Source organism: Macaca mulatta, chromosome 10 (genome assembly GCF_049350105.2).
Source record: "Macaca mulatta isolate MMU2019108-1 chromosome 10, T2T-MMU8v2.0, whole genome shotgun sequence".
Lineage (NCBI taxonomy): Eukaryota > Metazoa > Chordata > Mammalia > Primates > Cercopithecidae > Macaca > Macaca mulatta.
Genome location: NC_133415.1, coordinates 63,649,006 through 63,662,500, shown reverse-complemented (window position 1 = coordinate 63,662,500; position 13,495 = coordinate 63,649,006). Strand labels below are relative to the sequence as shown.

General features: G+C 46.7%; 1 protein-coding gene across 6 annotated transcripts in view; it reads right to left on the bottom strand.

Moving 5' to 3' along the window:
- Positions 1–8,798: 8,798 nt before the first annotated feature.
- RALGAPA2 (Ral GTPase activating protein catalytic subunit alpha 2) overlaps positions 8,799–13,495 on the bottom strand; it is a 322,744-nt gene continuing 318,047 nt past the window's right edge. For 3 of the 6 annotated variants that reach the window (XM_015149541.3, XM_015149539.3, XM_015149540.3), the window contains one exon: positions 8,799–12,524. Coding sequence is in view for 2 of the 6 variants with exons in the window: in XM_015149539.3 (XP_015005025.1) it covers positions 12,370–12,524 (155 nt within the window). In the remaining 4 variants the exon portion in view is untranslated. 6 annotated transcript variants of the gene reach the window in all.

The window sequence follows — 13,495 nt, the reverse complement described above, 5'->3', positions numbered from 1 at the left end:
GGCCGGTGGCTTGATCTTGGCTCACTGCCACTTCCGCCTCCCAGGTTCAAGTGATTCTCCTGCCTCAGCCTCCCGAGTAGCTGGGACTACAGGCACGCGCCACCATGCGCACCACCACGCGTCCAGGCCACTTTCTATTGAGGTCTCTACCTTCCACTTTGGTTCTAAAAGCACTTGGTTGTAGAAATCACTTTCTCTTCTACACCTGCAAGCAACTGAATAGGTCATTCCAGAACCATGGCAACCAGTATGAGTGGCAGAAGGAAAAGTCTCTGAGCACAGGGCTTCAGGCTCTCCCTTGCCCACTTTTAACATCTTGGCAGCAGAGGGACTCAAATGGGCTGGACCCAAACCCCAACTCTGAGACGCAAAGTCTAGTAACATTTAAGAAAATGATTAAATTAAAAATTTAATTTTATATCTCAGAGTGCCAGTGTTGTAGCTTCTGGCAGTGACAGATTTTGATAATCCTAGCAGGTCACTCTCTCTTCTGCTGTGGTGAGATTTCATGTGCTCACATGCAAAAGGACCCAGCCCCTCCTCCAGCATGCTGGGGCTGTTAGGGGGGGTTTGGAGCACAAATGCCTGCTTTCATCATTTCAGCTCCACCAGCTTTGGGTGGCCATGGGCAAGTGATTAACCCTCTTGCCCTGTTTTCTCATTGATAAAATTAGGGAAGAGTAGTGCCCACCTGTAGCAGACATTTATTATGTTTTCTGCTTGCCCCATGTCTTTTGAACACCCTTCCTATGCTCAGCTAATTCTCAGTCCGATGAGTTCTGCCTCCTCAAGGTAGAATCCAGAAACTTGCTTTTCCAGCCTCCCTTGCAGCTAGGCTCTGCTGTAAGGGAATGGAAAATGCACTGCTCATTAAGACCAATGTCCAACAGAAAGGAGTCAGGTCACCCTGACTCAGATTAGAGGTGCCTAACCACTCATCAAATGTGTCCATGAGATGTAAATCCAGAAGAGAGACACGAAAGAGATGGGACTGGGTGCAGTCAGTGCTGGGGAGGGGAGAGCAGAGGCATTTGTCTCTCAGAGGTGGCTGTGGTGAAGGCCCAGAGTTGTAAGGTGAGCTGCCACTGGACTTGCCTAGCAGGGCAATTTGAGTGTTGTTTCTGGATCTCTCAGTCCCAAAGCCTGATTGTGTGGCCCTCCTGGACATAAAGTGAGGTAGCCAAGAGCCTTTAATAAAGTATTTATCTCCTTCAGCAGGCTAAAGTGGATTTGGCTGTCTGCAACTAAGTGTCTCCCAAGGCTACTGTTGAGATTAAATGAGTTATTGAGGTCAAGTGCTGGTGAGAATTCACTCATTATCCTTGCAAGGACAGGAGTGAATTCTGATTTTATTTTATTATTAATTTATTTTTTTGGAAGTGGAGTTTCACTCTTATTGCCCAGGCTGGAGTGTAATGGCATAGATTTGGCTCACTGCAACCCCCCGCCTCCCAAGTTCTAGTGATTCTCCTGCCTTAGTCTCCCGAGTAGCTGGGATTACATGCACCCACCACCACGCCCAGCTAATTTTTTGTATTTTTAGTAGAGATGGGGTTTCACTATGTTGGCCAGGCTGGTCTCGAACTCCTGACCTTAGGCAATCCACCCACCTTGGCCTCCCAAAGTGCTGGGATTACAGGTGTGAACCACCGCACCCAGCTGAACACTGATTTGAAATTGTATATAATCTCAATGCCACCTAGTGTAGGTTTAAAATCACTTCTGCAAGCTCTCTGACATGCCTCCCATTGTGAAGTGAAGTCTGTACCTACAAAACGAAGAGGGCCTTTGTGACGCTTCCTCAAATAAAAAGCAGAAGTGACACTGTGTGACTTCTGAGACTAAGCTAGAAAAGGCCAAGCTCAAGCTACACACAGAGGACACATTTAGGTGCTCTAATGGGGCTGAGCTAAGATCTCAGTCAACGACCAAGCCCCAGACATTTGGGGGATCAGGGGAGCCCCTAAGATGATGCCAGCCCTCTCTACCCTAACATTTGCATGAGAGAGCCCTGGTGGGAACAGCCCAGCTGGGCCTGCTCACCCCCAGAACTCTGTGAGACTGTAATAAAATGATTGTGGTTGTTTTTAGTCACTGAGTTTTGGGGTGATTTGTTATGTAGCAATAGACAACTGATATTTATTACTGATTCATTAGCAATAGATAACTGATATCAGGAGTACATCTGATATTTTTCAGTGCTCTCTGACTTTTAGACTGCTTGAGGGTGAATTTTTATTTTTGCTACACTCTGTCACCCAGACTGGAGTACAGTGGCACGAACATGGCTCACTATAGCCTTGACCTCTGGGCCTCAAGCAAGCCTCCCACCTCAGCCTCCCCTATAGCTGGAACCACAGGTACGTACCACCATGCCCAGCTAATGTTTCATTTTTTGTAGAGATGGGGGTCTCACTTTGTTGCCCAGGCTGGTCTTGAACTCCTGGGCTCAGGTGATTCTCCCACTTTGGCCTCCTAAAAGTGTTAGGATTACATGCGTGAACCACTACGCCCGGCCTGCATGTGAATTTTTCCATTTGGTCTTCACATCAATCCTGTATAGATTATGATTCATTGATTTGTATATTAAGAAAATGTCTGAATGTTGAATGCCTTGCCCTCAATCAGAAGGCTCTTCATCTAAGACATAGAGAGCAGAACCCAGGTGTCTGGCTTCTTGATGTAGCCCTCCGCAAAATGATGCGGTCTGGGTTCACCAGTAGAATGCACTGTTGTATGTAAATGTCTTCTGTACATTATCTGCAGCTCATCTCAAAAACAACCATTAGGTCAATGTCCCAAGCACTATGACTGTGTAACAACAAATCTCCCCAAAACTGAGTGCTTACAACAACAGAGATTTATTATATCTAATTATTTGCGTGTTGTCAGGAACTCAGTAGCAGCCTGGCTTGGTGGTTCTGGCTTGGAGTCCTTCATGAAGTTACAGTGATTTTCCACTGGGGCTGCAGTCAAGCGAAGGGTTGATTGGGGCTAGAAGGTCTATTTCCAAGATGGCTCCCTCACATGGATGCTGGTCTCCACAGCACTGCCTGAGTGTCCTGACAGCACGGTGGCTCTCTCCAAAGCAAGCCACCCAAGAGACCAAAGTGGAAACTGTAATACCTTTATGACTAATCTTGAAAGATATATCACTTGTGCTGGGTTCTGTTGGTCCCACAGGTCATCTCTGAATCAGCACGTAAAGGACCATGCAAAGGTATGAATTCCAGAAGGTGATGATTGCTGGGGGCCATCCTTGAGGCTGGCTACCACAATCAGTATTATCGCCCCAAGTCCCAGGCGAGGAAATGAGCCAGATAGGGAATGGCCGCTCAAGAGTGTGTGCAGGTGGAATCGGAAGCCAACATTGGTTCCCAGGACCACGTTCCTCTCCAATCTATGACCAAAAGGTGAATTTATGGTGTATTTGATGAATTTTATGTTAGTATTTTCAAAAATTTCTCTAAAATTGAGAAATCCTTTGGAATGTTATCATGAAAAGACATACGGTGTGGACACACTGATTGGGAGTCCTCACTTTGGTCAACAAATGCCTCATTTTGTCATTGCTGAAATTATGCCTTTTGCCTGGGTGCCCCTTAAAATTTTTCTTTTCTTTTCTTAAGCTGTTGGGTAATTTACTGAGTTATCTTATATAAACATGGGAAGACATGGGTCCTAGCTTAATTTTTAAATATAACTCCAAAACTGACTTTATAGAATTCAAAAGTGGTCAAATAATCAATCTCTTGGGGCTATAATGACTCTCTCAGTTAGCTTGTGCTGCTGCAACAAAATACCACAGACTGAGTGGCTTAAACTTAAAACAATAGGAATGGCGTGAACAACAGGAATTTCTCTCTCACAGTTCTGGAGGCTGGTAAGTCTAAGATCAAGGTGTGGGCTGATTTGGGTCTCCAGTGAAGACCTGCTTGCTGGCTTGCAGACAGCAGCCTTCTCCCCGTGTCCTCACATGGCAGAGAGAGAGAAGCTCTGGCCTCTCTCCTTCTAAGAGCACTCATCCCATCATGGAGACCCCATCCCCAGGACCTCATCACAACCCAGTCACCTCCCAAAGATCCCACCTAGTAAACACTGGGGTTAGGGCTTCAACAGATGGGTTTTGGGAAGACACAAACATTCAGTCCATAACAATGACATATACTCTCTGACTCTGTAATTTCATTTTTTTTTGGAAATTTATCATACAGAAATAAAAGCAGCAGTATGTCAGGATATAGGTGTGCTGGTGTTTATTACAGGTGTCTTTGTTATGACAAACACTGGAAGCCACCTTAATGTCCACAGATGGGCTGAGTAAATTAAGGTACATCTGTATTAAGGAATAATATGCAGCTGTGAAAAATGATAAACTAGATAGAGGGGTGCCTATGACATTGTAAAGTTTAACAAGGATGTTGTAGAATGATGTGTATTATATGATGCTATTTCTATGTCTTTGCATTAATCTGGAGAGAATGTTCCTTTTTTTTTTTGGATCAGAGTTTCACTGTCTCACCCAGGCTGGAGTGCAGTAGCACAGTCTCAGCTCACCACAACCTCCGCCTCCCGGGTTTGAGCTATTCTCCTGCCTCAGCGTCCCAAGTAGTTGGGACTACAGGCATGCACCATCACGCCCTGCTAATTTTTGTATTTTTAGTAGAGACAGTTTCACCATGTTGGCCAGGCTGGTCTCGAACTCCTGACCTCAGGTGATCCACCCGCCTCAGCCTCCCAAAGTGCGGGATTCAGGCGTCAGCCACAGCTCCCAGCTGAGAATGTTCTTTTGAAGAACCTGCTTATCAGTCTTAGGGAAGGGGTCGTTGGAATAGAGGCAGATCATTGTTTTCAGGAGAAAAAAAATATAGAACACCTGATGTAATATACACATTTGTACTTTGGCTATTTTATCTTGATCATTAGTAAAAAAAAAAAAAAAAAAAACAAAACCCACCTTCCGTGATTAAGAGAAGCTCCTGATGTGAGTTTTCCACTAGCATTTTGCTCTCGCCTTTAGGTTGAAACTGTTCCAGGGGTCACTTTTCCTGGTGCCTGAAACGAAGATCCAAGATTTCCCCGAAGAAAGCTATAGAAATAACTGTTTCCAGTGGGCCCATAATCAGCCATCAACATGGAGGACAAAATGGGGTGACATTTTTTTAAAAGAAGATGATGCCATTAATGTACCGCCCTTGCTGGTTCCCACTGCTCCGAGAGATTTGCCGCAGATGCTCTGCAGGTCGGGCGGGAGGGAGACTGCTATTGAGGCCCTCTGCACTTAGCCCAGCGGCCATTTCTTAGGGAATATTGATCAAAAGTACTCTCCTCTATCATCTGAGGGGCATAATGCAGTCCCTGAGTATTCACGGAAAAGAGCTTTTCTTTGCAGGCTATTTTCTAAAGTCAAAAAGATCCTTTCAGGATCTATAATAGCAAGCCCCTTCCCACTTCACGCCCTCAGTGAGCAGCACACTCCAATTTCCAGGCCCTAAGGACCCCACGCTAAGGAGGAAGCCGACGGCTCTGACCTCTTCGTGGAAAATATTCCATGTCAAACTCAACAAGCATTTTCACGGGGGCGGGGGGAACATAAATGGAAGATTAGCAATGACACCTGGACACATAAAAAGTGCCCTCTTGTCCCAGAGATAATTTATGCATTTATTCTTTCTTTCCCAAAATAATGTTAGAATAGAATTTTGACCACATACATAATGCTCTCTGATATCTGAGGCAGGAATATCTTGATAAATAGCAACAATCTGATCAGCGTGGTCCATGTCTGACATGGTACGGAGGGAGGATACTGGCTGGGACCTACTTTCTCACTCTCCTTCTGTGAAACACAGGATCTTCCAGACAAATACTGCCTGATGTGACAGCTTATTATAAATGTCTCGCTGCCCCCATCTTATCCAAGTTAGGACACTTAGGTATTAAAATACTTTTAACTTAAAATTCTACCAATGACAAAAATGAAGCAATCGCCAATTCCAGCTGTTTTTTCCTTATTATTCAGAAAGTGTCATTTTGGAGAGTTCCTCCTGTTTTTGTCACTGCTGTTTGTGTGTGTTGGGGGCAGATCTGAGAGCACCTTGAGGGCAGAGGGGGTATCACTACTGTTTGAAATGTCCTGCCTGGCTGGGCTGCTGGCTGGTCTTGTCATGTTCTCTGAGGGTGAAAATGGGGTTGAATCTGCAGCAGGCTAAGAACAGACCTCGGTTTCGGAAGCGAGTCTCATTCTACTCCACTCAAGGGTGGTTCTTGTGGCGTGGAAGGACACTGATATGTCATTATCTTTTGTCTCAAACTCCCAAAACAGAAAACATTTTCAGGAGAGAAACGAGACAATTTTGGCCAAATTGTAGCAAATGCTTGGTAAACACGTAGATGTCTGAGTGCAGAGAGCAGACCGTGGCCTTCCGGAGCGTGGCCCACCTGCCTGGGCATCACACTAAGCATGAAAACCCTGCTTTGGCTACCTGCTCTGACCTCAAAGTCTATTTTTCAGAGTTGAAGACGAGCAACTTTTCTTTCCAGAGGTTCCAGTCCATGGCTTCTAGAGCCATGGAGAGAGGTGAACTCCACCGTTTCCGTGTCTGCATGCAGGGAGAGTAGGTAAGTCTCTTGTTAAAACAAGTTCTCCCACACTCGAAGCCCTTGGTCTGTGTTGGGCCTGGTCCCTACGACAGCAGGGTCAGGGTAGCCTAAGCCTTGGCATTAGGGGACCTTATTACAGTGACCAAAACGTTGCTTTCAATAAACAGTCCATGCACTGGTGAAGAACGGTGACTGCTGCTAAATGGGGGTGTCATCAAGAAGTGGGAACTAGGAAACTGATCTCCTGCCTGGAGCCTCACTTTCTGACCTTGTGAATCTCAGTGAGCCAATGTCTTCAGGACTTGGTTTTCATACCCGTAGAAGTAGGTGGTCAGATTGAGGGGGTGAGGGTGACCTTTCCAGCTGTAGATCCGTGCCTTGAGTAAACCAAATATGCAGGGACAGAGTTTACTTTGTGCTCCATTTCCGTGGCCTTCACTTTCTGGTTTGAAAAACGAAATGCAACTAAAACCATTTCCAGGTATAGACAAAAGAGCAAATGATAATAGTGCCCCTTGACATAAACGGTTTAATAAACCAAAGTGGCCTCAATTTAGTTTCTGCACATACACAGCACCATAATGCTAGCTTGAATAGGTACTGAAGTGAACAAATATCAGTGTGGGAGCCTCTCGCTGGAAGACACGCTTCACTGCAGGAGGCAGAAATAACTGGTGTTTTTTCCTGGAACACTTAGAGAATTAGACTATGGTTAGGTGTACCTTAAAAAATATTCTTGCTTTCAATTCTGGCACCTAGCAGAAGCCCCAAAAGACCTATCAGGGCCTTGTAGCAATGGTCCTTTTGGAAGCACTGGAAGTTGTATTGTTCTTTGGAATTCTGCTGAAGGTTTTGCTTAATATGGCCCAAGATTTGATGAGTACTTTCTTAAGGTGACCTGATCACTTATAGGAGGCATGATGGACTGGAATGTCTCCCCACCCTGTCATCATTCTGCCACAAATAAAAAGTGTAGCAGAGAAAACGATTTGGTGAAAACAAAAACAAAGATATAAAAAAGTAAACCATTTAAGACTTTGAGAAAAATATCCTTTGAATTTCAAATAACCATTTCCATAGCTGACCTATCACCTATGACGCCGAGTCATTAGTGAGCGGCAGAAACGCAGCTCCTAGGAGCAGCTGTAGAGCGAAGAGCTGTCCTGCAGGGAGTGCTCTCCGATGTTCCCTCAGTGCAGGTGGGGGATGAGCTGCCCAGACCATTCCCGAGGGGGCTGGCCCAGCCCCTCAACCCAGATCTACCTGCAGGTCCTCTGGGTAGCTTTAAAAAGTGGAGATGCTGAGGTTCTAGCCCAGACCTGGTAGGTCAGAGTCGGCAGCAGTCAGGAACCTGCATTTGACTTACGAAGATTCTTCAACGCTGCGGATGCACAGGGTGGGACCCACTGCATCCAGGCCACAAAGCTCTACAACTCCACATCAAGCTTCATTCGATGAGGTACCAAGTATTAGAAGCAGGACGTACCATTAAGCAAGCTCTTGTTATCAGTGAAAAGCTAGACATTGAATTTAGGGTCTGCTTGACTCCCAAGAAGGCATCCAGACCATTTGGGAGGTCACAGGCATGGTTTGTAAGTATTAGGTACTCAAAAAATATTTGCTAACTGGACAAATGGATGATTTTTGCAGACTTCTAATACAATGACCCGAAAGGTCACTGCTGCCTAGCGCATGAGTAGCCTGCGATGCTGGCAGAGGCCACCTGGCCAGGCTGTCATGAGATGGCTGGAGTCCTTAGACGGGCATCAGCCGGCTTCAGCCACACCAACAGGAGACCATATCACATCCTATCACTTACTCACCTCTAAGGCTGCCTCCTGTTCATCAGGGACAGGGGCTCCTGACCGCTAGAAGGGGGCTGCCCTGGAGAGATGGAGCAAGGGGCACATTTCATTGCGGGCTCAGATGGATGTTATGGTAGCAGGCGATACTGACCCAGCCCTTTACTCATGGAGAGAGAAAGCGATTTAAGTAGATTGGAACCATGATGCTTGGATTCAGAGCCTCCTGTGACTGGATCTCAGCATTCCATGTTAGGAAATGAGGTCAATTTTACATAAACACGTTGGTAAGCTTCCCCGCACAGGTACCAGCTACCATTTTGGATGCATGTTTAGGTTTTAGTTAAAATATGCTTTCAAACAATTCTGTCCAATAAAAATGAAAACCACCTCTTTATTAGATGCCAGGGTAAACTTTATTTTCTTATAAACTATAATGAGAATGACAGAAACATATAGCACTGAAGTGCTGTGTTTCCACTTTATGAAATCATCACAGTAAATCAGAATTAAAGAGTAAAAGAGGTTAACTGGAGAGTCGGGTGGCTGCCATCTGCGGAGATGTGTGCTTTCTCGCCGTGGCTGCCTGTGCCGTGGTGTGTCCTGGCGCGCACACATGTCTGCAAGGTGTTCCTACCACCTAGGAAGGAACCTAGATGTGGAGCATTAGGAAAATTAAATAACAAGAGACAGCAAAATAAGAATCAAATGACACGCTGTAACTTAATTTACCGTATTTATCACTTTTTTTCCTTATTTACATGTACTAAACATTGTAGACCTGAAAACACAGGGAAACATTCATTTCATGTGTATGTCATACTGACAGACTGAGTGCAACTAAAACGATGGTTGTTTCCTGTTGAATCTCCCTCGGATGCAGATGTTCCCCTTCAGTAGATATAAAGGTAGCACAGTTACATTTACGACATCACAGTTAGGTTTTAAAGGATTCATCAGACCTCCACATGACACCAATACAGCAGGTCCGTGGGGCGCAGGTGGTGCCACCTGAGGAAGGCCAGGAAGACAGGATGTGCAGGGCTCTGTGGATCTGCATGAGCTCGTGTTTGTAAGGCTACGGGTCTGATCGATCAACCCATGTCACCAAGTTTGGGTCACCCCACTTCCCCAACATGCGGCTCTTAGGAACTGCAGACTTTGTTGCTGAGGCAACCCAGGCTAAATGTCTTCACTTCTGTCTGCTGAAGGCTTGATTATTTTTAAAAAGTCATAATTTTTTAAAGTACAAAAGCCTAAGTACAATGAGACTATAAACATCAGCTTTGCTCTGGATGGACTCTGGGAACAGGTGCGCAGAGAAGTGAGGGAGCTGGCCTGGCCCTGGCTGAGGCCAGCGAGTCTTACCCCATTTTGGCCCAATTAGGGCCACTTCTGTTTCCAGATGGCTGACCCACTGGTACCACCGTGATGAGTCGGCGCTGTGCCTCAGGTGGGGCCCTACTGGATGAATGATCCGCCGCAATTTTGCTGAAAGGGATTTATTACAAAAACACAATATTTGCTTTTCTAAGTAAAAAAAAAAAAAAAAAAAAAAAGAAGAAGCTTGATCATTGCAATTTTCCACCCCAAATAACAAAAACGACTCCAGTCCATGTGACCACGAGAAACGTGGCTGTCAGATTCCCGGCTCCACATTCCAAATCTCCAGACCAAAGCTGCTACGGAGAACGGCGGGCTCAAAAAAAAAACTCCACTCACCAAACTGCTGGCTGTCATCTGGGGTCGTGAGGTCCTCAGGGGTTACAGGAAGGTTGAGTTATTTGCTGCCTACCACTGAATTTCCCACCCCAAGGTCGGGATGGCTGGTTTGTGGAAGCAAAATGAAATCATGGAACAGAAGTCCAGGATAGTTAAATACGATTTCTAAATCCTGACATATCTTTTCTACTACAGCCAGGAATTCCGCAACAGGAGCTTCTAGAGCCTGAAGATGAAATTTCTCCCAGAGGCGACCTGCTGGTAGAGACCTACAGGGGATTCTGGAGCCTAGGAGCACGCGATGGCCTTCCCAACAGGAGTGAGGTAAACAGGAGACAGGAGCAGCTCAACAGCAGGATCAAGCCTGAGTGACGGTGGCCAAGCGACGGGGCCCAGAAGTCTGGAATCATTTAAAATAAAGGGGCGTTTGCTGACACCACAGAAAATGCCAGGGCTTGCAGTCACTCTTCACATTGCCCTTCTGGCCCTGTAAGTACCCTGGGCCCTTCCCAAAACAGCCCAGGAGCTGGAAGCTTCCTTCCACTTTGGGGCACCCTCATTCTCTTGTGTTCAGGTGATTCTCAAGGTGCTCCTATCAGTGGCCTGGCCTCAAGTGCTACCTGCAATCCCCTATAAAGCAGAAAAGCAAATTCTCTCCAGGATGAGCAGGCCCACCCTTCCGACAGAATGACCAGCTCAGCCGTTTCTCATTTGTCCCAAGAATGAGTCTGGCTCCTGGGTCTTCCCGTTCTCTCTACAAAGGCCAGGTTCCAGCCAAACCAGCTCAATAGCTAATGGAAAAAACTGGCTCCTCAGTGAAAATGGCCGCTCTGATGGGGTGAGGGCCTCAGAAGGCTTCTTCAGGCCTGGGTGGCCAAGCAGCCTGAAGGTAACAAGTGTGTGCAAGGGCTGAGGGCAGAGGGCAGAGGATGGATGGGGAGACCTCATGCACAGGGCCCACCTTTCCCAGGACTGGCCCACCCATTATATGCCGAGTTAGGGGCTGCGTCTCTCGTGCTGCTCTCCCTTCCCACTGCAGGGCGTTGCTCTCTCCCCAGCCACTGTGAGAACAAAGCCTGCGCAGTGGGGATTGACTCTGATGAGTTTCTCGGATTTACTTCCCAAGTGAAGTGCGGGGTGGAGCAAACCTCTAGCTCTGAGGCAGGTCAAGGGTCCAGGGCAGAGCCCAGGGTCCGTGCCAGCAGCTCTTCACTGCTGACTGATTTCTCTGCTGCAGGACGGGCAGGGCCCACCCAGTGCCCCGCAGCAGGAGAGGGCTTACCATTGCTTCTCTTTTCTTTCATTCATTAATTAATTCATTCATTTTTTTAAGAAAGAAAGAAAGAAAGAAAAAAAAAAAACAGGTCTAATGTGCCTTCCTTGGAGCCAAATGGGCAAAAATATAAGGATTAAATCCCTTGCTTAGAATCTGCTACCAAAAGCTTTGTGTGACAAGAAACATTTCCGAGGCCTGTCTGAGGCCTCTCTGGGCAACAGATAGGAGCCAAGTTGCGGCGTGAGGCTTCTGGAGGCACAAGGCCATTCGGGGGGTGCCCGGCTCAGCCTAGCGCCTGAAGCCGGCATGCGCCTTTTGTGTGGATGTGGTCTGTGCTGTTTTGAGCCTTGGGACACTTCCTGTCCTGCAGGAACTTATGCAAGGACAGGACCCTGTATTTCTGGAATCTTCTGAGTGTTCTAAGATAGGGGCATCACCGTCACGACCTGAAGGGCCTCTGCGTGGTGAGCAGAACCTCGTTCAGTTAGAGGGCGTCAGGTACCAGGTGGAACAACACTGGACAACTGAGGTAAAACGTCTCCTGGGCAAAAGACCCTGGGGAAAGCCAATTTCCACGATGATGAAAGTTTTGAGTAAACCATAAATCCTAACTTAAAAGGAGCTAGCAAAATCAATGCAGACAGAATTCTTCAGTCAGACAATGGTTTCGCCAGCCCCTCTGTGAATCACGCTTGGGTTCATAAATGAGAAGAAACAACTTGGGGTGCAGAAGCCAGCTGCCCTCCGCCCCTCCCTGAAAGAGCAGAATCTTTTCCTGCTGTGATCTGCCCAGAGCAGCCACACCAATGCCCATGTGACAGTGGGTTCATCTCTGGTTTTTGGTGACTTTTTCGTTTCTTCTTTGGAAGTCCAAGGTTTGTGAGGTTTCAGGACAAGATGATACAGCCTAGTTTGAGTCCCATCTGAGATGCTGTAGTGGGATTCACCATGGGCTTCAGAAGTCCACTAATGGGAAGACCTGCTGAGGGCACTAGTACAGCAATGAAATTTCCTGGAGATTCTGGGTTTAGTGGCTTGGGGCAGAGGCAGGAGAGGCTGTTCTGTCTCCTCCTCACTCAGGGGCTCTTCGAGGTCAGCACTCAGACTGGAGGCCAGGGCCCCTGCAAAGGAAGCAGAGAACTGCTAAGTCATGGAGGCAATGGAGGCTCTACGGCCACACAATTCAGGGAGGATCTGTGGCACTCGGAAGGGAGGGAGATTCCCAGGAGAAGGGTCTGGTGACCTCCTCCCACGCTATGCCGGCAAAGATGTTTGTTGAATGAATAAATACATGAATGTCTTTCTTCTTATTCTTTGCTCTGGGCTTTTCTGCAGCATAAAAGAAGCTATGGATCTTGTGAAATTAATTCAGACTTACTGTCCAATTCATAAGTAAAGAATGAAGAGAAAAGGCATCTGGTCATAGTGAAAGGGAGGAAGAGCCACTGAAGAAGCAGTGGCTGGAGTCAATGGAAAAGCCCGTGAAACTTCAGAGGACGCTCTGCAGATCCCTGGCGGTGTTCCTGGAATCTCCACTTGTTTACATATCAATATTCTACACAATGAGTTACAACTCAATTATTCCCCAAAGGGCCTAAGACTAGAGGTCAGGACTAAATTGCTTGTCTGAATGAGTCCAGATGAGCATACAGCTGTTCAGCACCGGAGGGAAAAGGAATAAAATTAAAACCTGCGCATCTGCATCCCGTGCTTCCCCAGGGCTGCCGTCGGCGTGCTCAGAGGAATACAAGAATGCCTGCTGCAACACCGAGCCACTGTTGCAGGTGGAGCTGGGTCTCCCCTAGGGCCGTTCTGCCAGTGAGAGGATCGTTTCATCACCCTTCCCCTTGTAGCGTATTTTTAAACCCTGTTGTATTATGCCCCAAGTTTCCTGCATGACGTCTGCTGGGAACAAACCTCAAAAGCAGAGTTTCCACATCTTCCTCCCTGCGTGATTCACTTGCAGGGCTTTGGCCTTTGAAAGTATTATTATTAGTGGCATTTGAAATTAATTTAAGTAGGTTATTGTATTCACAGACAGCATCTTTTTTCATTCTCTGAACTTACCTTATTGTTTCTAGGAAGAGTTTCC